Source organism: Sinohyriopsis cumingii, chromosome 11 (genome assembly GCF_028554795.1).
Source record: "Sinohyriopsis cumingii isolate HCF-2022 chromosome 11, ASM2855479v2, whole genome shotgun sequence".
NCBI lineage: Eukaryota > Metazoa > Mollusca > Bivalvia > Unionida > Unionidae > Sinohyriopsis > Sinohyriopsis cumingii.
This window is the reverse complement of record NC_142971.1, coordinates 8,475,175-8,502,088: the sequence shown is the minus strand read 5'-3', so window position 1 is coordinate 8,502,088 and position 26,914 is coordinate 8,475,175. Positions and strand designations below refer to the sequence as shown.

General features: G+C 35.3%; 1 protein-coding gene across 4 annotated transcripts in view; it reads left to right on the top strand.

The window, feature by feature from the left end:
• Positions 1-26,687, top strand: part of LOC149787583 (CXXC-type zinc finger protein 1-like) — an 82,339-nt gene extending 55,652 nt beyond the window's left edge. For 3 of the 4 annotated variants that reach the window (XM_089973757.1, XM_089973755.1, XM_089973756.1), the window contains exons 8-15: positions 430-478; positions 5,293-5,388; positions 8,640-8,809; positions 9,817-10,024; positions 15,083-15,190; positions 16,258-16,401; positions 21,506-21,658; positions 26,480-26,687. In XM_089973757.1, coding sequence (XP_089829883.1) covers positions 430-478; positions 5,293-5,388; positions 8,640-8,809; positions 9,817-10,024; positions 15,083-15,190; positions 16,258-16,401; positions 21,506-21,658; positions 26,480-26,623 — 1,072 coding nt within the window. In that variant the 3' untranslated portion in view covers positions 26,624-26,687. The remainder of the gene's footprint in view (positions 1-429; positions 479-5,292; positions 5,389-8,639; positions 8,810-9,816; positions 10,025-15,082; positions 15,191-16,257; positions 16,402-21,505; positions 21,659-26,479) is intronic. The other variant, XM_089973758.1, reaches the window with a different exon arrangement.
• Positions 26,688-26,914: the final 227 nt, after the last annotated feature.

The following is a 26,914-nucleotide window of genomic DNA, read 5'->3' as shown; positions in this document are numbered from 1 at the left end:
TGAGAATGTAATTAAATTGGACATCATAATAATATGATCATCTCCATCAAGGTTCCTGATGATGCTAATGATTATTTCCATATAATGTTGTAAGAATGAGGTATCGAGAGGCAGAGAAATTAAATAATTGAAGATGAAATCACAGAATTTAGGAGAATAATATTAACATTGTTCTTGACGTAATTCGTGAAATTTATGCATTTCATCAAAATTTGGTACTTTTTGTCTGGAAAGTCATGTTCAGTTTGGAAATTCTGTTTGTTTCAAACCTCAAACAGGGATAAAACTAAAGCTTTGTATCCGAGATATCAAAGTGAAGAATTAAAGGATTTGCATTTATTCTTGGTAATCTTACAGAATATTGCATGCAGTAGGACACAAAGAAAGATAACTTTCTCAGAGAGAAATCATTTTAAATTTATATTCCAGGGAAGACAGTTTTTTCATGGATGAGGAGAATATACAGGAATCTCCCAAGGTTTGGTCCAGTTTTCTTAGCGTAAATCAGATTTGATTCCATTTATGTGAGTGACTCGCCAGTTAAACATGATCTGACATACATATCACTTTTATGCTAGATATAGTAGTGGCATCAATATTAAGGTACAGTAGTGACATCAACAGTAAGTTACAGTAGTGGCATCAACATGAAAGGTTTCTTTGTTTTTGCAAGTCATATGCCAGGTTGGAAAGTCATATCATGATATATATGTAGGTGAGACATGGGGTTCTGCAAGACACTTGTATTTATTATGCTAGTTATAATTACTTACACCTGATCACTTAATATGATTATTCACTATGATTACTTAAAATCTAAGATTGTGGCATGAGGGGGAAACCAGTGAACTAGAACTTAATTAATCAGTTAGATGTTTTGTCGACAAAAATTATATTTGTATTCAGTGTAAAAATCTATTTATTTTGTTGGATGATAATTAACACTTTCCCAAGATCTAACCTATCAAAATACAAAGCAAGAAACCATTTTCCTTTTGCACTTGTATATATACTGTATCCTTAGCTATGAATAAAACAGATCCAGATCTGCTGTCAACAAATTTGCAGGCACGTCAGGATCAACAGAGTTACTTGTTACGACTCTATGGTAATAAAGTAAGTAATTGAAAGAAGGAAGACCAACATGTTTTGTAAAACAGATCATTTGGTATCATTGTAGAGCTTCATCTGTCTACCTTTCTATAATACCACCCACTTTAGTGTATCATGCATGACCATGATGCTACAGAGCTTGGCAGTAGGCTACTACCTCCTGCCCTGTTAAGAGTGCCACTTTACTTACCACTATCAAAATGGTCTAGCAGATCTTGGATCAAGAAAACAAAGTTAGCAAACAACTGGCCCTAATTTGTCAACCTGTTTATTACATGTTTTAATGGCTAATTAACATTGTACAATACATAATTACCTTTATTAAATTTTTTGAGCATCTGTTTCAGATGATTGAAAGAAAAATGTGAAAAAGAAATGCAAGGAACACAAATGTTTTTATTTTGCCTCTTAGCTTTGTTGTGAAGAAAAGATTTTAAATTGTATCACTTTCCATGTATAAAGTTGTAAGGTTTGGTTTCAACAGTATTTATTATTGCAAACATCATCACAGAAAAGAGATACCTTTCTGTAGCATAATAGATTATGACTCTTTAGCTTAGACAAAACCCTTTTGCACAATGGCAGAAGTTCCAGTCCAGAATCATGGTTCAACATTGGCTCCCTCTCAATAATTTCAGTAGTTTCTCTTATTTTCCTTCGCATTGTATTGTTTTCTCTACAGAGTACTCTGATGTTATCCCAAGAAATATTTTGCCCTGATTCTTTGCAATGTTCACCAACTGCTGTCAGGATTCTATGTTGGTGTAAAAGTGTTCTTTAACTTATTTCAAGGCTTCTGGCAGGTTCCCAATGTAATCTCTTTCACAATTATCACACTTGAGTTTATAGAGACCCAACACTTCTTATTCAAAGGAGTCTGGTCTTTTGTATATACCAAGATTGAGCAGTTGGTGTTATAGTGTTTGTGGATCACATTAGCTCCATGCTTTTGGATGATTTTTAAAAAGCTTTCAGAGAGTCAACCAGTAAATAGTAAAGGGACAGTTACACATTTGTCTCCTTTCTTCTTCAAATGTTCCTCCCTTCACCATTCTTTTTCAGTAAACGCCAACATCCGGTCTTTGTAACTGTTGGCCTATGATCCTTTAAAACCAGGTCTTCCTCAACACTAATAATGATGTTCCCACAATGCAACTGAGTTCTCACCACTGATCACTTAAGTTCAAGATGGTGGTTGGAGTTGAAGTTAGTCTGTATGGGTAGGTTTGTGGCAAATGGTAACTTTTGTTTGTTCACCCATCATTTAATATGTGAACATAAGTGTCCAAAATTAGCAGCTCTCCATCATCTTCCACTTCATACAGTGGAAGAGGATGGAAAGCTGCTAATGGAACTGGATACAGTTGAAAACTAGGGACTCGTAACCTATTAAACTTCAGAAAGGTAACTATTCTAAGCTTTATTGGCTGCAATATTCATTCTAGAATCATCACAGAAAGTACATAAAATATCACATCAAGACAGGATTGAGCAAAAAGATGAAATTTGTTTCTGTAATGTATTTATTGAAGAAAACATCATCACATACATAATAATGTAATATCTGGGGATTTAGTAGAAAGCTGGAATTGTATTCGAACAATCAATATTTGTCCACTGTATAAAGAAGATCGATTGCAACCAAATATTAATATATCCATGATTAATTTGAGTATAGATAATTATTGCAAAGATCACATATCGTCATTGCTGTATATCTTAGGACAAGATATTAAATTATTTTTTTCCTGTCCCATAACTTAAGGTTAAACTTCTTGTTACCTAGATCATATGTCCCAGAACATAGGGACACAAATGAAATTGTGTCAAATTTCCTGCTTCCCCACATGTTACAATAAAGTAGGTATATAGAATGCTTATTTGATGACACACTGAAAGAAACTAACCTTGTACTGTTCTTATTTAATTTTAGGTTTTGTTCTCTGTCAGCAATTTAAGTGCAAAGAAACACATCTACTAAACAAAATAATGTGCTGTGATGGAGCATACCCATCCATAATGTGTATCGCTTGTGTTGAGTAAAAACACTGACATGTTGTTCCTTGACATGAATATGTATAAATGAAGCATATTTGGTTCTCCTCAATGGTTTTGACATATCAAACTGAAAATTGGATCAAATAAAATCTCAAATGAGAGAGAAATAACAGTTGCATCAAGGCACCTGCAATTCACACATGATACTGTGTATGGTGCAAAATAACCATAAGCATGTTATATCCAGGTTAACAGTAGAAAAATATTTTGTTCAAATTTTTTAAAATTAAATACATTCTGCGTGAGTGCAAATGATAATATTTTTGCTAGCACAGGTTGCAAAAGTATTTTAGACAATGCTGTGTAAGCTGATGTAGCCTGCAGACGTCAAGGCCTGTTTGTATCTATTATGATAACATGGTGCCAAGCAATAGAAGCTTGGATAGTATTTGAAACAATGAAACATTTAGGGCTCTGTGATACTTTGAGCACACATTCAGTGATATCTATTGAAACATATGCCACAACTGAATGTTTCAGTTGTGCAGCATGAGTATACTAATAGATTCTGATGAAATTGGTCAGATTTTGTTTTTTCAGTGTCATTTAGCCACTTAATTTACTTCTTCATTTTACCTTTTAGCCTTTTTACGAGCAATTGTGATTCTTTTAAAACAAGCAAGTTTGATAAGTCATACAAAAGAGTAATTGAAATTAAAGATACAAAATCTCAATATTGCTCTCACTGATATGTATATCTTAGACTAACATATATGTATGTAGTGCTCCTGACATGCACACAGAGAGGCCTTGACTGGCTGAGTGGTCTGAAGTGCTCACCGTTACAGATCACTGCCATCTCACCTCTGTCTGTGTTGGTTAGAGTCTCGGATTCGACTAGTGTGGTTATGTGAGAAGGCTTGCCAGTAGCTTTTCGTTGGTCAGTGGTTCTTTCTGGGGGTTTTCCGGGTTCCTCCTCCACCATTAATACTGGCCGCCATGTATAGCCTATCATGTGCTGAAAAATGGAGTTAAACCTTACAACAACAGCAACAACAACATGCACACATCTATTCATAAGTGCATGAATGCATCTTCTTTTCTTCACAACATCTAGAAAGTTAGTATGATGAATTGAACTTCACTATTGTTTCTGTGTTGCTGGAGCAATGCAAGGTCAGTTATCTTCTAGCAATAATTTTTTTTTTGTATGTTTATGCCGCAACCATCAGAACACATGTGATTTTGTTTCACTTCAGTAAGGAGTGAATGTGACTTTGTTATTAATTTGTTTGATGTTTACCATAGTATCACTGAATTTCATATGATCATTAATAAAGTGAAATTGCACGAACAGCAACAGAAATAAGGACATGAGTGCATCGATCTATTGACTCCAATTATGTAGTATTGAAAAAATAAACAACTTAAATAGATTCATTGTGCACAGTATGGTTCAAAATGCAGTGTCATTATTTTATTATCTAAAATTTGATTTGGCATTATATATCATAGATTATCTTTGGTAGAAATAGCAGTAAATGTTTATCATTAACTGAATGATGACATTTTGTCAGTATGAAAAAGTAAGCAAATTGCTTCTGAAAGAGATAACAATGTAGACCAATCAATGTCTTTCTTTCTCTGAACCTCTTTTCAGCATGTTTGCAGTGGTCATAAACAGTAAATCACTGCCATTTTACGAGGACATGTCCACTCCACAATTGTCTTCTGATGCAACTCTGCAAGAAGGCACGGTGTATAAAACTTTTGTTTGAAAAGCTGCAGCAATTCCTTTGTGATGTGTGGAGATATTGTGAAGATTTTTTTCTTAAGCCTTTCCACTCCCTTTCTACCCCTACTGCAAAGTGTGGAGAATAGATAATTGCATGAGCTGTATTTTGTGTGTTTATATGTGTGTATGTCTGTGTGTGTGTGTATGTATGTATATATATGTGTGTGTTTGTATATATATATATATATATATATATATTCTTCTTGTTTGGTGTAGAGTCACAATTGTAGTAAGAATATTATATACGTTTTTGCAACTTTATTAGGGCAAAAACTACTTTGGACTTGCTTAGAATCACTAGTGGGTTTTTGCATGAAGGGGTCACGCTATTTTTCCCCTGACAAATTTTATTAAATAAGTAAAGGTTAATTTTTATGATTTTGCAGAAAAGAAAGAAAAGGCAGTCTGGATCAGAGAAGGAGTCTGCCAAAAAGAAAACAAAGAAAGAGAAAGATAAAAAGTCCCCAACAAAAAAGAAACCAGTGAGTTAGATCAAATGTCTGTTGATGCCATTATGGTTTCCATTATGTTTTTAGGTGGCTTGGCCATATTGGTATCACACAGGTCCCATTTTTATGGCACTAACTAAGCTTAATACTCTAGAAACTGTATTTGTAAACATTGACTGTAAAGTTTCATCATTTGGGCCTTTTCATTAGATTAGTTTATTTCTGTACTAAGTAAATGGGGAGGAGGACTAATGTCCAGACATTGGCATCTACACCAGCAATGAGGTCTGCACATATTAAAGTTTATACATATACGCAGCCACATTTCACCTCATTCTTTCTTCTTTGGGCTTTGGCAACAGTTTAAAGTGGGTGTCATAGCATTTACCCCCAGCGAAGTGGGCAAATCTGATTGACTTGGCACATGTACATTATTTTTGTGTTCCTGTTTAAGTTCCATACAATTGCATCTGCAATCATAAAACATTTTGATATTATGCATTTTGATTAGTAATACACCCACATCACAAATGGGGGTCTCTGAGATATACTTTCTGCTTCACAGACTTTGGATAAGTGTTTTGTTTCAGCTGTTATTCGTTGAACCATTGAATAGATGATTTTATAAATCTGTTAGTCCCACATCTGTGAATGGTTACTGGACACACCTTTCATATTTTATTGTTTTTGGTCCAACTCATGGCCTTGTCAGTTTTTACAATCTGTGTTTTTACAATTCTATCTGAAATGATAAAACTTTGTGAGGCTGTACATCTTGATGAATTCTACTCCCTTATTTCATAAGCAGGTCACTATAGTCCATATTTTATGATTCATTGACTTTATTTCAGTTTTGTGTTTGATGTTCATTTTGCAGGCACTGTTCAAGCAAATTAATCATGATATGCATCTCTCTTAGTAACAAATAGAAACTCATTATTACCGATATTTCATTGTTTATGGGCATTGGTTACATTGTTGCATTTAGCTCATGACCAGATGAGGTTTTGGCATGCTGTGTGTATGCTATCCTACCTTGAATCATGAAATTTGGTGAGGAAAGAATTTGTGTTTCAGGCTTGTTTATTGGTGCTGTTTATGTTTGAATCGTAAAACTTTATTATTGGATGCATGTCTGTTAATACTATACCCTTGCAACCAAAGATGTTCATTGTAAATAGCATTTTATGCTTTACTGACACATCTTAAATGTTTGTGATCAGCTTATGCCCACATAAATTTGTCCATGCAACATACATTCTGGCTTGCATGGAATGCCCTTGCTATTAAAACCAATGCAGTTGGAAGTAGGAATAACAATCTTTTTATTCAGCGGTGAACTTTACATATTAATGACTTCACAATTTGTTTTGTGATATACTACCCTCAGTAGATTAACTGTGTATTGTACATGTACATGATTATTGGAATCAGATGAGTGGAGCATACACCACACTTTTCATTGTGTATTGTACATGTGCATGATTTTTGGAATCAGATGAGTGGAGCACACTTTTCATTTCATCCTTTAGTATCTGTGCTTGTACTATTGGCTGTCACTAAAACTTCTCAAAGCCTTGCCTTTTACCAAGAAAAAATTGGGCTTCATGGGGTGGACAACAATAACTGAAAAATAGTAATATATTTACTTTACACTTGAGTGTGAAGTATACAAACTTATTTGCAAAATAATTTATATATTTTTTCATTCCTATATTTTCATATGTGAAAAGTATATACTCTTATTTTCATGTGTGAAAATATAAGATTTCTCATCATGCCATGCAATGCTTGATTGTGTGACTTACATAAGTTATACTTGAAGCAACAGAAATGAGCACTTTGTGAGCTAGAACAAATAAATAGAAACTGCTACATCTTACAGATATGGAAATTAATTTTTGCTGAAGAAATTTGAAGCCATTTGCATTGCTGTGAAGTTATTTCCCCATACTTCCTTGACAATAATAAGAAACCTGCTGTGACACATTACTGAATTGGACTTGCTTTGTGGTTACATACACGGCTATTCCATTTAAACCCAGGGAATGCAGTTTTTTAAAATATATGCCAGGATACTTTGATTTCACATTAAAATGACAAGAAAATTTTAAATTGCATCTGTGGTTGAGTAGCCTATTTTAAAAGTGCATTCCCTAGGTCCCATGTATGTTTTAATAGAACAGCCCTAATCAGATAATTTTAAAGTGTCAAAAATGTAATTTACTGCACCAAATTTGGTCAACCCAGTCTAACTGACTTCTTAAGTGACTAGTATGATGAGCATAGTTAAGTGAGGTGAATTGATAAAAAAAAGGGGGTGGGATGCTGTGCTGAAGAGTGAGTTTAATCTTCCAAACCTTGATTCTGGAGTAAATTTGGTATATAATGAAAAGACAATTGTCTTTTACTGCATAAATATCAGATATATTCCATTTTATGGCACCAGAAGCAAGATATTTTAACTGGTTGCTTTGCCACTTATTAAACTATGTGTTTTTGGTACCACATGATCTGGTATTAACATAGATATAGCAAATATCCTATATAGGTTTTTTTAATACCATTTTTTTTCTATGAACTCATTATGGTATTTCCACTTTGATATCACAGAAAAGAATGTTTTTTTATTATTGTATTTTATGTCCCCTTCACAGTATGTATGTATGTATGTATGTATGTATGTATGTATGTATGACTATATCAGCACAATACTAACTATATAATGCCAATTGAAATTAGAAGATTGCTAGTTAAAGGTAAAGAAAATTGTTGATTCCAATAATTAATGAAATATTTAGATTTCTTATTACATGCAAAAACATTTTGTCTTGTAAATGATGAAGCACTATATTTGGATTTTGAAAAATGATTGTTCTGTTCACATACAAATTTGATTTAGCAAGTTGAAACTACAGTACAGCTTCACCACTTCAACCATAACTACTTCCATGAAAATATAAATCTATGATTATATGATTTGACTTAATGATTTACAATTAATTCCTCTACACACTGTTTTGTATTGTAAAATAAAGTCCAATAAACAGAGGTCAGATCAACGATTAGAGTCGTGCTAAAACAGCTGTTTTTGTCCAATATCATAAGAAAACAGTCGAGTCATTTTAATGCAAAAGGTTTCCTATTCATTAAATTTGAACTACTTTAAATAAATTGGTTTTGCTTATGTGTCCTATTTAAATGGTCAGTAGAAAACAAACATCAAAATTACTGAGACTGGACTGTACTTTTTCACTGACTGTTACCTACCTATCTCCATTCAGAAAGTAAAGGACAGAGTTGTTACATCAGAGAGACATCATAGGGCAGACTTTGAGGACCGTCATGAAGAAGAGGAGGGTGCTCATCAGTGTTATGGACCAGGCTGTACTGAACATGCAAGGACTGGTTCAAAATACTGCTCAGATGAATGTGGCATGAAACTGGCAAAAAGGTCAGCCGTCTTCATCACTTTATAGAAATACATACAAATACATCGGTTTCCTAACAATTAAGAGCAATTCTGGCAATGGTTACCATTGAAAACTTGGAAACACGTAGTATAGACAAGCACTATTGTTAATTTGTTGACCTATGTTTTGGCAACTGTCTATTAAAAATTTGCTTTGATTGGTGTGTATACCTTGCGTCAATGAATTTAAAGTGAAACCATATTGATCCCAGCTGTACCTTTCATATGGATTAATTAGGTATCTGCATTACAAAGATTATTACAGGGTTTCACTTTATTTCATTAAATTAATGAAACTGGTTTGATCCGCTGTTAGCTGAATGTAACAGTCTTTCATGAGAACAGCTTGAAACCAAGAGCTAGACAAAATATTTGGCACAAGGAAACTTCATCATTTGAAAGTTGGTTGGTCAATTAAAATGAAGCTCTGTTGAGCAGAACATTTGTTTTCATTTCCAGTTGCATATGATGCAGTTGTTTCATAAGACATGGTGTCTATTGCAAAGGCAGAGTCTAGGGCTGGTCCTGAAAACCTGATAATAACATTTTAGTGTAATACCTGTGCAGATGTATATGTGTCACTTACTCTGGTGGTGGGAAACAAAAGAGTAGATGTGTATATTTGTCTTCCTACATGCTCTTTTGCCACCATCAATAGCAAAATATTTGTTCTCTGTTTCCAATCTTTGTCATACAGGTTTGAAATCTTGAAACAAGTTTGCAGAATGATAAATGTTTCAAAGAAATTTACAGTTTAAATTGCATAGAAGCTGAAGGTCATGGTATATTTACTTAAAAACAGGTATATATTCCTTTAAAATAGATTTTGTTCTTTAAAAGTAAATATATCTTTTCAAGTCATTTCAAATATTGTCAGCAACACTGAATTATATAGTTTCATATGATGCTTTGCCTCAGATTGATTATTTTCTCCATGAAAAGTAAACCATGGCTGAAGAAGCCAATTCATACATTATTTTCTCTTGAAGCCGGATATATGAGTTACTTCCACCCAAAATTCAGCAGTGGCAGAGCAGTCCCTGTGCTGCAGAAGAGAACAACAAGAGGGCACTGGAAAAGATTCGGCGCATGCAGCTTGAAGCTCGTCAGAAACTGGCAGAACTGGATCTCAGACACCAGGAATTGGATGTGGTTACAGAACGAGCTAGACATGCAGTAATCGAGCCAGAGCAAGAGGTATACAGGAATTTAGTATTTATTTAATATGCTGAACCAAACAGAAAAGCAAAGATGATAAATTAGTTGCATATTGTCATTGCAGTACAATTCAAATTTTCAATGAAATTTACTGGAACATTTAGCATTTTTCATAGATATAGTTCAACCAAGTCAACTAAATACTGTTAACATGATCCATACATAGGGAACTTAACCTTCCAAAACTTGTAGCCTCTGCCTTACAATTGAATGCATGACAGTAATCTGAGATCAGGTTATTTTTGTATCTATAGTTGTCAAGTACCGTTGGGCCAAGGATATATTTTTTGTATTAAAATGTATACGGCATTAGTCTATTGGACTAAAATTTTAAGAAATACTGAGGCTTAGAGCTGAGTTGCTTGATTCTAATTTGAAGATTGCCTTATTTGTAGTATAGAATTATACAGTGAGCCTAGTGTTCAAATTCTTCTTAGAATTTTGTATGAAAAATGTTTTGCTTACTCAGCTAACACAAGAACAGTCTTGTGTCATGCTATGTTTGAAATTATATCCTTTCTTTGGCTTCTCATTGCCATCATTAAACTTGACATTTACATGCATCCCAAAATGAAGGAACTTGTTTAACAAAAGTATATCACAATGGACAATTTGCCAGGTTCTGTTGCGTTTTACTAAGTTTGTTATTGTTGTGGTTGATGATGGTGATAGTGGTGGTGGTGGATTTTAAATACCTTTAGTTCTTGTAACATACTACTATATGTATCCAAAAGTACATTGTGACCACTTTTTAAAATATTATCGTCTAGAATTCTCCTTGTTATTGACATTTTTGTTTGTACACCACAACCTCGATAACTCGCGCCCTGATAACTTACGAACCTGCTTATAATGCGGTGTAAGGCATGGATCACATTTTTTAAACCCGAAAATACCACAAAAAGTTATCCCTATTTGTTGAACTTGAAGAAAATCCCAATCAAAATTGGTACTGGAAACTTTGATGTATTGCTCGTTTTATCGTTGAAAACGGTCGATAGGACCTGGACATTTTAATCAACACTATGAAATATCAAATTAAAAAATAGCTCATAAATTTTTTTACATTTTCTTTCCAAATGACATTCCTAGTACACCGTAATTAACGATATGTAAGGAAATTTTGATCAATGAAAATGTCACTTATGCCGAGTGGAGGAAGTACTTTAGTAAGTAAATACAAATTAAATTTAAAAATTCCAATTGAAATTTGTGTTCTAGTTCCATCTTTTAGTTCCTTTTAAGTGTAATTGTCATAAATGCAATGTGTCCTCTTGTAATTAAACGTAAAATATGTCCATCTACCGTAACAGCTATGTCCGCAAGCGTTTCTCTGAGAACCTAATTAAGTGCCAACTGTGTTTTGATAACTGACTTGCGGAAGTATTTTTTGTATTGTTGCACTGAATAAAAAAGTTGGCTCCCTTTGTATTATCACATTAATTATGTCTTTTGAATAAAAAAAGGAGGTGGAATAAAAGAAAATTTAAAAGGCACAAAAATCGGACTAACTTAAAATCTAGCGGCCTCGGTCATATGTCGGGTAAACTCATTTCATTTGATCAATCGAACACTATAATAAACGTTATTGTGTATGTAACAGAAACTACCATAAATTAACCATCATCTGACAATCATTGTCTATCATCCATCTAAGCATAAAAGTTAGTTATCACGAGTCCTCCTTAACTACTTGGAGTCCTCCTTAACTACTTGGAAGCTTACCCATGAAACTTCATTCATCCTATTTGAGCCTGTATAAAAGTATTGCTGTTCAGACATCCAGTAAGGCTGCCGCAGTAGCTATCTTGAAAATCTTGTTACTACTCTTCCTGACTATCATAATGTACTTTTCACTAGAAGTTTTTCTGTAATGTCTAGTTAGTCCAAAATGAAAATGGTGATGATCGATGTCTGATATTGCCACCGTCTTCTTACCACCTCTTATCCTGAACTGAAACTCATATTATCATTGGGTTTTCACCAGAAATGATGTCTAGTTGGTCCTAGTTGTAAATGGTTCTGCCATGGAAGCCATCTTGAAAACCTTGTTATCACTAATCAACCTGAACAGAAAGTCATATTGTCATTGGGTTTTTCATCACAAGTCTTTTTATGATGTCTCTTCGGTCTTGGTGCTGTTGTGATATTCGGTATGGCTACCACAGTGACCATCTAGAAAATCTTGTTGCTACTCCACCTGAATGGATATATTCATATCAGTGCTGGGGTTTTACTTAAAGACTTCTTATGATGTCTAATTGGTCCATGTTGTTATTGTTGTTGTTATAGGGTTTAATGCCATTTTTCAGCACAAGATAGACCGTACATGGTGGCCAGTATAAATGGTGAAGGAAGAACCCAGGAAAACCCCAGAAAGAACCACTGACCCACAAGAAGCTACTGGCAAGCTTTCTTACATACCCACATTGGCCGAACCCGAGACTGAAACCTATGCAGAGAGGTGAGATGGCAGTGATTCATAATGGTGAGCGTTTTAGACCACTCGGCCACTTGGGGCCCCTCTTATTGGCCCTAAATGAAAAATTGTGCTATTATGACATATCCAATATAGCCATCTTAAAAATCTTGTTATTTGGGAAGTCATATCAGCAGGAGGCTGTATCATAAGACTTATTTTTGTGTCTAGTTGGTCTTAAATAAAATGGTGCTGATATGATATCCAATATAGCCTCCACCGTAGCAAAATTGAAAATTTGATTGCTACTCCATGCACATGGAAAGTCATATCAACATTGCTGCTAAATGAAAATGGTGATGATCTGATATCCAGGGTGATAACCATTCTAGCTATCTTGAAAATCTTGTTATTGTTATTCTTCCTAAATGGAAAGTCATATTGACGTTGGATTTTCACAAGAATACTAATTATAATAACAAGTTGGTCCTGAATTATAATGTTACCTATCTGACTTTGGATATGGCTTCCACAATGAATGTGTTGAAAATTTTGTTAGTTATTCTTCTACGTGGATGGTCAGATCAACATACGGTTTTCATCAAAAGTCTTCTAATGGTGTCTAGTTCAACCTAAATATAAATGGTCTTGATCTTACATCCAATATGGTTGCCATAGTGGCAAATATGGCAATTTTATTACCCAAGAATATCAGAGATGATTTTATCACTTGGAAGTAAAAAAGAAGAAATGATCTTATCTTTAATTCCTGAAAATACTTTTGGTCAGTAGAGCAGATGACTAACTGGAACAGTACCATATGCATCAGCTTCATGGACTTGGAAAAGGCTTTTGACCGCCTTCACTTTGACTTCCTCTTGAAATCTTCAAAAGCAAATGTCTGAGGAAGATTCTTGGCATCTTCAGGTCTATCAGGATATCAGAATTAACATCTTTGTCCAGACTTTCATCAGAATTAACATCTTTGTCCAGACTTTTATCAGAATTAACATCTTTGTCCAGACTTTCATCAGAATCAACATCTTTGTCCAGACTTTCATCAGAATCAACATCTTTGTCCAGACTTTCATCAGAATTAACATCTTTGTCCAGACTTTCATCAGAATCATCTTTGTCCAGACTTTCATCAAAATTAACATCTTTTGTCCAGACTTTCATCAGAATTAACATCTTTGTCCAGACTTTCATCAGAATTAACATCTTTGTCCAGACTTTCATCAAAATTAACATCTTTTGTCCAGACTTTCATCAAAGGACAGAATCAACATCTTTGTCCAGAGTTTCATCAAAGGACAGAATCAACATCTTTGTCCAGAGTTTCATCAAAGGACAGAATCAACATCTTTGTCCAGACTTTCATCAGAATCAACATCTTTGTCCAGACTTTCATCAGAATCAACATTTTTGTCCAGACTTTCATCAGAATTAACATCTTTGTCCAGACTTTCATCAAAGGACAGAATCAACATCTTTGTCCAGACTTTCATCAAATTACAGAATCAACATCTTTGTCCAGACTTTCATCAAAGGACAGAATCAACATCTTTGTCCAGACTTTCACCAGATGACAGAATCAACATCTTTGTCCAGACTTTCATCAAAGGACCGAGTCAACATCTTTGTCCTAACTTTCATCAAATGACAGAATCAACATCTTTGTCCAGACTTTCATCAAAGGACAGAATCAACATTTTTTATTTCCAGACTTTCATCAAAGGACAGAATCAACATCTTTGTCCAGACTTTCATCAGAATTAACATCTTTGTCCAGACTTTCATCAAATGACAGAATCAACATCTTTATCCAGATTTTCATCAAAGGACAGAATTAACATCTTTGTCCAGACTTTCATCAAAGGACAGAATCAACATCTTTGTCCAGATTGTGAAGAAAGATGACAGTGGCTGGGGCATGTATGCCAAATGTCACTGGATGCACCACCCATGTAAGCCCTCTACTGCACCCCGGATGGAGCCGAAAAAGGGTTGGCCCAATTAGACTTAGTGGAAGTCTGTTAAGAAAGAGATGAAGGAATGTGGTCTGACATGAAACACCATGGCAGGTAGCGCTGCAAACCATCAGCAGTGCCACTTTCTCATTCAAGCCCTATGTTCCACTTGAAGCTAGACGAGGAATGAGTGAGTGAGTGTGAAGCATCTATTCTGTTAAGGGACTCGTATTTAAAAGGATCTACTGTTTGCTACCAAAGATGGGGTGATGTGATGTTGCTTAAAAATGTCCAAGCTGCCTGGCCTGCATTCATTAACAAATCCAAACATATTTGCACTGATATATATATGCATACAAGAAATTATTTGGAATTGTGTTTGTAAGTGTTGATGTAATGGTTACAGAAAGTAGACCTTCTCAAATACATTTTCATGCATCATGAGCATGTCTGACTGAAGATAAAGAAAGAAAACAATGTTGCTACTGAATCATATAATGGGAACAATGAGATTTTTACAAGGCTTTTCTTAAATAATGCAGAGTGCAACATAGAACAAGTAAACAATAATGCTACATAGCTCGATTCACACAGTGTGATCAGATTTTACAATCTTAATGATATAGTTATTACTTCATATGTTTACAGGCAGCAGACACAGATGATGAGGCTGAGTATAACATCTACTGTGTAACCTGTGGCCTGGAAGTCAGCCAAAAGACATCCCTTAAGCACATGGAGAAATGTTTTGCAAAGGTAGGACTTCTGCTGGTTCATATTATTCTTGTTTGAATTTGAGCTTTTGTTAAATAACAAATAAATTTCTTTATTTTGGGGTTATTGCAATGTTGCAATTCCGTTGAAGCTATATAATATAGATGTTGTTCATGCATGGGTTTTGATTTGGAGTTTTACGACACGGTAACAGATAAAGATCATTTGGTGCCACAGGAATTGCAGTAAAGTGTCTTGCCCTATGACACACCATGGAGCTGACTTGGGTTGATCTGATGGTAACATTGGAACCAGCACCCACTTTGGACATGGAGAATAAAATGGTGATACTCTTGTTACCAACTAACTACTCATTCTGCTGTCTTTTTGTTTATGTTTAAAACAGATTCATTCAGATAGATCCACATACATAAATGGAAGAAGCATGGTTCATACATTAAGGTATTTCCAGTGGCTTAACCCTTTGATGCCTCTCTTTGTCGAGGTGGAGGGGTGTATTCTCTTTAGGTATAATAAAATTGACTTTAAAGTTTACAAACTGGTATGTGATTGACATAAAATCAGTAGACTTGAAACACACTCATTATTCCTACTGAACCTCTTGAAACCAAAACTGTATATTAACTTTTTGTTGTTTTTGTAACATGAAGGGGATGAACTCATTTTGACCACTCTACCCTAAGAATTATGTAGTGTTAATAGTAACATCTCAGATGACATGACTGAATTTGTTACAAAACTTATAGCTATCAGTTTTACAGACTCTATGTACTTAGATTTAATAAGTTCTGGTCCGTTTAGTACACCTACACAAAAGCCCAGGATTGTCTCTGTTGTAGTCCTTATACCTTAGGATGCCCTGCCATGGCAGATGATGTATATATAAATGATAAAATAAACAACACCAACACATAGAATATGTGTGTGTGTGTGTAGTTTTATGGGTAAGAAACCACTGTAAAAAAATTCTGTAGAGTGTATTATACCTTTGCCTAATAACTAGAACAGACAGAATTCTGATTTATTTCAAGTAATTACTTGATTGTAATCTTCATTCCTCCATAGCAAAATTCCTATTTACATTTCAGTTTGAGGCACAGACATCCTTTGGTTCCATATACAAGACCCGCATTGAAGGCAACTCTATGTTTTGTGATTACTACAATCCCCAGCAGAGAACCTACTGCAAAAGGTTGAAAGTTCTTTGTCCTGAACATACCAAGGAACCAAGGGTGAGTTGAGTTCTATGCCTTCCAGTTATTGATTATTGTAACAAAGTAAAGTAAATTGGCTTATACCATGTACAAAATAATAAATACTGTTTTTACAAATCTTATGTCTGATGTGGACTGAAAATCATATTCTGCATGTTTCATCTGAACTTCAGTATGATAAACAGGATAGAACCATATGTGCCAATATGTACACTTTTGAATTCTCATAATGATTTTGTCAGTAGCCAGAGCTGGTCCAAGAGTTATGTAAGACTGTATTATTTGTTAATCAAAAATGACAATGACATAATTCTGTGTTAAGTATTCTCTTTTCTCCACCACACTTACATAGTAATAATTCCTTTCTAAATATATGACACAGCAAAAAGACAAGCTGTCAAAACTTACACAAACATGTTTGCTCACCTCTACAGAGTATAGGAGAACTATATTACTACCTTCATCATCAGTGTCATTATTGGCATCCATATAAAAAATAATAATAATATAAATATGTTTGGCCCTACTTCATCACAGCCAATCTGTTATACCTGGAATAATGAAACTTGGATGCATCTTGATGAGTAGTATGCCCTCATTACAAAAGTAGGTCACTGATCAATATTTCATGCATCACTGACTTAGCTTACATTTTTTGCTTTAATTGTTTTCACTTGAATCATTAAACTAAATAATTGTGGACATCTGTGCTAATATCACACGCAAAACATGAATGTCACTGAGTTACATTTCACATTACTGGCTTGGGTGGTGGGTGGGGGCAAGTGTCCAAGTGGTCTAAAGCGCTCTCTGTTACAGATCACTGCCATCTCACCTCTGTCGGGTTGGGCTCGAGTCTCGGATTCAGCCAATATGGGTATGTGAGAAAGCTTGCCAGTAGCTTCTCGTGGGTCAGTGGTTCTTTCCAGGGTTTTCCCAGGTTCTTCCTCCACCATTAATACTGGCCGCCGTGTATAGCCTATCGTGTGCTGAAAAATGGCGTTAAGCCCTACAACAACAATCACAACAACAACTGGCTTAGGTTAAGTTTTAGCATTCAGCTCATGACTGCATTTTTTGTGTGCATGCTGTGTACATGATATCCTTTTTAAAATCATGCAGCTTGCTGGTGGGATACATTTCAGTGAGCACTACTCTCTCATTTTCAGAATAGGTTGTTATGGCTCATATTTTATGCTTCACTAAATTATGTTGTTTTGCATTTGATGTTCATTTCACAGGCACTATTCATGCTAGATTCATGAAATTGATGATATTCATCTCTTTTAGTAACATCTGTCTCAACAAAAGGAGCCCACTGTGATCTATTTTCAATCTGTTACTTGTTTTTATTTTAGTTTTTGCATTTTGTTCATGACCAGATGATTTGTGGGCATGCTAGATGCATACTATCCTTTCGAAAGTTTTAAAACTTTGCAAGGGAATGCATCCTGAGAAATACTACACCCTTATTGCGAAAAGAGATCTTTGTGACCTATACTTTAGTGCCTTTCTTGACAGGTTATGATTAAGGTTTTTGTATTGGGTGCTTTTTCTGTTCTTATCATCATACTTGATCATTGGTACTGCTAAAGGTCGATGTGACCTACATCCTTTGCTTTGCAACATAAGTCAGATATTTCTGTTTAGCTTATAACCTTTTAGATTTTTCCAGGTTTTTTTGTCCCAGCCAACGCAGGTCTTTTCTGATACTTGATAACCGGAATAAATACCATTTTTCAGTTGTTAATGACAATACAGTGTGTACAAACAGCTACAGATTAGATGTATGTTGCACATGTGAATGAATATTGGTATTAGATGAGTCTGCTGCATTCTTTTCATGTGAAGCCTCCACTGTAGTGGCTAATCATGGTAATTAGTGTGTATGAACTATGCTGGTAATGCTGGCTGTCACTCAAGGGTTACCCAAAGCCTTTTACAAAGTAAAATTTTGTTTCTGTATGGTTTATAGTGATAATAGCTTGCTGAAGCAGAGTTTAAGAACAATGATTTCGTTTTAAAACAATATTTGATCTCATGTTCTTATCAACTGTTTGAGTACCTGTACTTTGATATCAAAGAAAAAAATCTTTTTTTATTATTTTAAATCTTTCATGCCTAGTCAGAGTATGCTTGAATGAGGTTTAACTGCATGTCAGTACACTATTGTCATGCTGATTAACATTTTAATGTGGTTTAACTGCATGTCAGTACACTATTGTCATGCTGATTAACATTTTAATATGGTTTAACTGCATGTCAGTACAGTATTGTCTTGCTGATTAACATTTTTAATGTGGTTCAACTGCATGTCAGTACACTATTGTCATGCTGATTAACATTTTAATGAGGTTTAACTACATGTCAGTACACTATTGTCATGCTGATTAACATTTTAATGTGGTTTGACTGCATGTCAGTACAGTATTGTCATGCTGATTAACGTTTTTAATGTGGTTTGACTGCATGTCAGTACACTATTGTCATGCTGATTAACATTTTAATGTGGTTTGACTGCATGTCAGTACAATATTGTCATGCTGATTAACATTTTTAATGAGGTTTAACTGCATGTCAGTACACTGTTGTCATGCTAACATTTTTAATGTGGTTTGACTGTATGTCAGTACACTATTGTCATGCTGATTAACATTTTTAATGTGGTTTAGCTGTATGTCAGTACACTATTGTCATGCTGATTAACATTTTTAATGTGGTTTACCTGTATGTCAGTACACTATTGTCATGCTGATTAACATTTTAATGTGGTTTGACTGTATGTCAGTACAGTATTGTCTTGCTGATTAACATTTTAATGTGGTTTAGCTGTTTGTCAGTACAGTATTGTCATGCTGATTAATATTTTTAATGTGGTTTAGCTGTATGTCAGTACACTATTGTCATGCTGATTAACATTTTTAATGTGGTTTAGCTGTATGTCAGTACACTATTGTCATGCTGATTAACATTTTAATGTGGTTTGACTGTATGTCAGTACACTATTGTCATGCTGATTAACATTTTAATGTGGTTTAGCTGTATGTCAGTACACTATTGTCATGCTGATTAACATTTTAATGTGGTTTGACTGCATGTCAGTACAGTATTGTCATGCTGATTAACATTTTAATGTGGTTTAACTGCATGTCAGTACACTATTGTCATGCTGATTAACATTTTAATGTGGTTTGACTGCATGTCAGTACAATATTGTCATGCTGATTAACATTTTTAATGAGGTTTAACTGCATGTCAGTACACTATTGTCATGCTGATTAACATTTTAATGAGGTTTAACTGCATGTCAGTACACTATTGTCATGCTGATTAACATTTTAATGTGGTTTAACTGTATGTCAGTACAGTATTGTCATGCTGATTAAAAAATTTTAAAATCTACAGAAAATAATTGCAAGAAGTGCTAAACATTTCGGCTTGATAATTAATATTTACAATAGATGCTGTGTGTTGTTGATCATTATGGTTGTATGTACTGTTTTCTGTCAGTTTGAAAGCACTGTTATGAACAAATACATTTCTCTATGCAAGTTCCCTATTTCATATGCCTGATAGCTGTTTCTGTTTCCTGGCGTGTTAGAGACACTACTTTATTAGACACTTTCCTAAACCGTACTCACTTCACATCATAATAATATTGTGTAGCACTAATCATTGTTACGATTGGGAAGCATAGGCAAGACACAGGATCACTTTTACTCATGGAACAGTTGCTATTGTAGGAGTCAGTGTTCATTTTGTACGCTGAGCTCAGTTTCTGACATAGTTGTATGTATTTGTCATGAATCTTGATGGGTTATGTTCATCTTGGAGGGTGATAGGCATGGCTTCCTTAGCAATCAGTGGGAAAACCTATCTTCAGATTCTTCTTTAGCACATCTGCACCAGTTTTGATCAAACTTGATATGAAATTGTGTCTTGGTGGCACTCCTAACAATCATGTGGCTTCCATAGCAATCATATGGAAAACCTTGGTGGCACTTATAACAGTCATGTGGCTTCCATTGGAATTATATGGAAAACCTTGGTGGCACTCCTAACAGTCATGTGGCTTCCATAGCAATCATATGGAAAACCTCATTTCAGCTTCTTCACCAGAATGACTTGGCTAATTGCAGTCACTAGGCGGGAGTGTTTATTAGGACATACCTTACTAAATTAGTTTTTAAGGTGACTACCCTAACAACAGTGTGGCTTTCTTAACAGGCACTTGTCACCAGTCACAATACTGGTCACTAGGCATCAAGAACAAATGCAGAATCTAGATAAATTCCCAGATATGAGGTCAAATTTCTTCTTGCCTCCCCATTATCTAATTATCCAACTGCAGGGACAGAACCAGCATTTATGCACACTGCTGGAAACAAAAATTGAATTTGATGTCCCCTCCTTCTTCTGAATGAAGAATCGTTATTTGGTGTTACCTAGTAACAATTGTTGGAGGCTGTTGCAAGACATGAAGTATTGTATATGGCCATGGTATTGTCGGTTGAGTTCCTCCAACTCTCCAGAGATGTCACATTGGACTCTTCTTAGGGCTGCACTCCTGGAATCTGAGACTTTATTCATTGGTCTCATTCTAGTCATTGCAACTCAGGAGTTTGAATTTTGACCTGCCTTGACTTAAGGCTTCAGCCCTTTGTCCATGATGGAATCTTCCATGGGTTTGGACATGGTTAATTAAAATACCCTTTGAACCACATTCTCAAGCAATAATGATTCAGCTCTTATACAAAAATGCAGTTTTCTTTGTACCTGTTGTCTGAAGAGTGTCTATTGGAATCTGTCAGGACCCCCAAGTGGTACCTGACATGAACTGATCTGGACAAGAGCCAGACCTCACTTGTTCTTACCACTCAAATAAGGAAGTGACAATATTCCACTTAGGCTCTGTTGTCCAGGATATGATATATTATCTTTTCATTCTACAAGGAACTAATCCAACTCCAGGTCATAATTTTAGGGTGGTTGCCACCTGTACATATTTTGAATGCAACTGCTCCCTAATGGGGCATATATGTTTTACAAACACAGGTCTATCTTGTAATAGGTTTCACTATTCATTTATTCCACAAAATTACTTCCTCTTGTGTTTTGACAGGTTCCTCCAGATGATGTTTGTGGTTGTCCAATTGTCTCCAATGTATTTGATGATACAGGAGAATTTTGTCGAGCAGCTAAAAGGAAGTGCAACAAACATTACTGCTGGGAGAAACTTAGAAGAGCAGAGATTGATATGGAACGTTTGCGGCAGGTAAATGTTTAGCTCGGCTGGTTGAAAACCAAAAGAGCTCTTCTAATGGTCCTTCTTCGATCATCTGTCCTACATATATCCATCTGTTATCTTTCTGCAGTTGTTTATTACTGCTATTCTACCTGAACTACTTGGAGGAAAGTCATTAAACTCTGCACACAGTTTCATACTGTAATCTAATTGGTTCGAAGTCGCTTTGACATCCAATATTAGTTATCTTGAAAATCTTTTTATTGCTAAACCAAAGTTGATTCTAGTATTGACACAGGGTTTTTATTAAAATATTTACAACATTTAGATTGTCCTCAGTAAAAATGATGCCAGTCTGACCACCAATATCACAGATGTATGGAAAATCTTGTTTTGGCTACTCCCTCTTAATGCAAGGTTGTTTTAATATGGTTTTTTTTGTCTATGATAGGTAGTGGTCAGAATGGCTCTGATATAACCTGAAGCAATCTTGAAAATCTTATAATTCCCACTCCTCCCAAACAGACCATGGTATTGACATGGGCTTATAATGCCCACTCCTCCCAAACAGACCATGGTATTGGCATGGGCTTATAATTCCCACTCCTCCCAAACAGACCATGGTATTGACATGGGCTTATAATGCGTACTCCTCCCAAACAGACCATAGTATTGACATGGGCTTATAATTCCCACTCCTCCCAAACAGACCATGGTATTGACATGGGCTTATAATGCCCACTCCTCCCAAACAGACCATGGTATTGACATGGGCTTATAATGCCCACTCCTCCCAAACAGACCATGGTATTGACATGGGCTTATAATGCCCACTCCTCCCAAACAGACCATAGTATTGACATGGGCTTATAATTCCCACTCCTCCCAAACAGACCATGGTATTGACATGGGCTTATAATGCCCACTCCTCCCAAACAGACCATGGTATTGACATGGGCTTATAATGCCCACTCCTCCCAAACAGACCATGGTATTGACATGGGCTTATAATGCCCACTCCTCCCAAACAGACCATGGTATTGGCATGGGCTTATAATTCCCACTCCTCCCAAACAGACCATGGTATTGACATGGGCTTATAATGCGTACTCCTCCCAAACAGACCATAGTATTGACATGAGCTTATAATTCCCACTCCTCCCAAACAGACCATGGTATTGACATGGGCTTATAATGCCCACTCCTCCCAAACAGACCATGGTATTGGCATGGGCTTATAATTCCCACTCCTCCCAAACAGACCGTGGTATTGACATGGGCTTATAATGCCCACTCCTCCCAAACAGACCATGGTATTGACATGGGCTTATAATGCCCACTCCTCCCAAACAGACCATGGTATTGACATGGGCTTATAATGCCCACTCCTCCCAAATAGACCATGGTATTGACATGGGCTTATAATGCCCACTCCTCCCAAACAGACCATAGTATTGACATGGGCTTATAATTCCCACTCCTCCCAAACAGACCATGGTATTGACATGGGCTTATAATTCCCACTCCTCCCAAACAGACCATGGTATTGACATGGGCTTATAATGCCCACTCCTCCCAAACAGACCATGGTATTGACATGGGCTTATAATGCCTACTCCTCCCAAACAGACCACGATATTGACATGGGCTTATAATGCCCACTCCTCCCAAACAGACCATGGTATTGACATGGGCTTATAATGCCCACTCCTCCCAAACAGACCATGGTATTGGCATGGGCTTATAATTCCCACTCCTCCCAAACAGACCACGGTATTGACATGGGCTTATTATTCCCACTCCTCCCAAACAGACCATGGTATTGACATGGGCTTATAATGCCTACTCCTTCCAAATAGACCATGGTATTGACATGGGCTTATAATTCCCACTCCTCCCAAACAGACCATGGTATTGACATGGGCTTATAATGCCCACTCCTCCCAAACAGACCATGGTATTGACGTGAGCTTTTCACTAGAACAATATGTGTGATATCTAGTGGATCCTGAATGAAAACAGTTGATCCTGAATGAAAATGGTTGATCCTGAATGAAAATAGAGACCATTTTGAATATGTTATCATATCTTCTCATAAACAGATGGATTTGTCACTAAAACAGTCCTTACATAGTTGTATTGTTTTTCCATTGAAACAGTTCTTATGCAGTTGTATTGAGATGGGTATTCCGCTGAAACAATTCTTATGTAGTTGTATTGAGATGGGTATTCACTGAAACAATTCTTATGTAGTTGTATTGAGATGGGTATTCCATTGAAACAGTTCTTATGCAGTTGTATTGAGATGGGTATTCCGCTGAAACAATTCTTATGTAGTTGTATTGAGATGGGTATTCACTGAAACAATTCTTATGTAGTTGTATTGAGATGGGTATTCACTGAAACAATTCTTATGTAGTTGTATTGAGATGGGTATTCACTGAAACAATTCTTATGTAGTTGTATTGAGATGGGTATTCCGCTGAAACAGTTCTTATGCAGTTGTATTGAGATGGGTATTCCATTGAAACAATTCTTATGTAGTTGTATTGAGATGGGTATTCCGCTGAAACAATTCTTGTGTAGTTGTATTGAGATGGGTATTCACTGAAACAATTCTTATGTAGTTGTATTGAGATGGGTATTCCGCTGAAACAGTTCTTATGTAGTTGTATTGAGATGGGTATTCACTGAAACAATTCTTATGTGGTTGTATTGAGATGGGTATTCCGCTGAAACAGTTCTTATGTAGTTGTATTAAGATGGGTATTCACTGAAACAATTCTTATGTAGTTGTATTGAGATGGGTATTCCGCTGAAACAATTCTTATGTAGTTATGTTGAGATGGGTATTCCGCTGAAACAATTCTTATGTAGTTGTATTGAGATGGGTATTCCGCTGAAACAATTCTTGTGTAGTTGTATTGAGATGGGTATTCACTGAAACAATTCTTATGTAGTTGTATTGAGATGGGTATTCCGCTGAAACAGTTCTTATGTAGTTGTATTGAGATGGGTATTCACTGAAACAGTTCTTATGTAGTTGTATTGAGATGGGTATTCCACTGAAACAATTCTTATGTAGTTGTATTGAGATGGGTATTCCGCTGAAACAATTCTTATGTAGTTGTATTGAGATGGGTATTCCGCTGAAATAATTCTTATGTAGTTGTATTGAGATGGGTATTCTGCTGAAACAATTCTTATGCAGTTGTATTGAGATGGGTATTCCACTGAAACAATTCTTATGTAGTTGTATTGAGATGGGTATTCCATTGAAACAATTCTTATTTAGTTGTACTGAGATGGATATTCCACCAAAACAATTTTAATGTAGTTGTACTGAGATGGGTATTCTACTGAAACAATTCTTATGTAGTTGTATTGAGATGGGTATTCCACTGAAACAATTCTTATGTAGTTGTATTGAGATGGGTATTCCACTGAAACAGTTCTTTTAAACTTTGATTTATTGATTTATGATGCAGAAGTAAGATCAGCAAAAATGTTGTAGAACATGGCAGATATTATGTGTTATAAATAAAGTGTTATATTTGAGGAGTGGGGTTTCCCATTTATCATTTTTGAGAACTTCAGTTCATTTTTAAAGAGTTATTGTTAATACTTTTGACTAATAATAGGGATTTGATGTATTTATTTTCTCAGTGTGGAGTTAATTTTATACAAATTAGAAAATATGCAGAGATTCATGCTTCTACATTTGAATAGACAGTATTTTTGTAATTCTTTAAAATAATAGTCATCATTTGTTGTCTTCAGTTGATTAATTTTGCAGATGATCACAGTTCATTTAATAACCTATTGCAAACTCCCTATACTATAATTTCTACATTAGTGAATTTGTTCTAGTGATATGTCACTTCTGTATAAATGTAAGGTTATACATGAGCTCACTTTTGTGAGGTCCTCACATTCAAATGAAAGTATTTGTAAATGATGCAGTAGATAATTATAGTAAGAATGAATGAGATTTTCAGGTACAGAAGATTCAAAAATAGGTTTAAACAGAAACCTTTATATATGACCCTTAAAGAGTAATTATACCCTATTGTTAACTTTGTATATGGGGAATACTTGAATCAATCTGTCCATCCATTCATCAGATATTAATTTCTGACTATGACTTGAAGTTGTTACATGTAGCAATATGAAACTTTGTACATTTATATATGAACACTATTGGAAGTGTTTGATAACACTCTCAGTCTTTTCTTCCAACAAAAATCATAAGTTAATGTTATTTATCTTTATGTTCTGGCAGTAACTATGAAGCTGCCAAAGATAGTGATAGGAATTCTGTTACAATTTCACATCATTACTAAAGAGTGTATCACAAACCACTTTTATGTTTTTGTCTTGAAGGTCAAAGTCAATGGTCAGCTTTACTTATTGATATGTACATAAGTTCTTTTGAACAATGTTAGTGCTCTGAAACTTGCTGTACTTAAGTATTATAATATAAGTTGTTAAATACATTGAAATAAAACTATGTGCTTTAAGATCATAACTTGAAGGTGAGCCTTGTACTACTTTACAATCCTATCATCAGGGTCACAGGTCAAAGTTACAGTCATTTACAGGCAGTAATTCAAGTGGTGTTAAAGTGATCTTGGTACACATTTACATGATAGCTTGAGGTTTTTGGCATGTACAACTGTTCTTTTTTGTGCTCATAGTCACCTTTCCATGCTACTTAGTACTCAAACTTTCATTCATTAGTCAAGGCTTTACATACATGCATACAAGTCATCAGAAGTAGATTCTAAGACTACATTTGCAGTGGGTATTCTGTACATCTACTTACTAACCATCAAATTTTCTCTATTTCAGTGGTTGAAGTTAGACGATTTATTTGAACAGGAACGCAATGTGAGGGTGGCCATGTCTAATCGTATGGGTGTTTTAGGCCTAATGCTTCATCAAACAATAGATCATGATCCACTCAATCCCATCATTCCACCTGATATAGATTAAAATATGATATCATGCAGATAAATGTGTCATATTCTGTTAATAAATTTTTAGTTAAAATTTAGAAGTTGTTGTTTTCTTAACTTCTGTCATTGCAAAAAAAGGACTTGATTTTAAATATTTGTTATAGCAGTAATATCATGGACATTCTGCTGCCTATTAGAGAGCCTGGGGGAGTGTAAAATATGTGCCAGAGTGAATTATGTGGCAGTAATCTTTTTTTAGGTCTAAGTCTCTATACAGTGTAAAACTTTTTGAACCTTTTTCATGAAAATGCTTGCTGTGCTCATTACA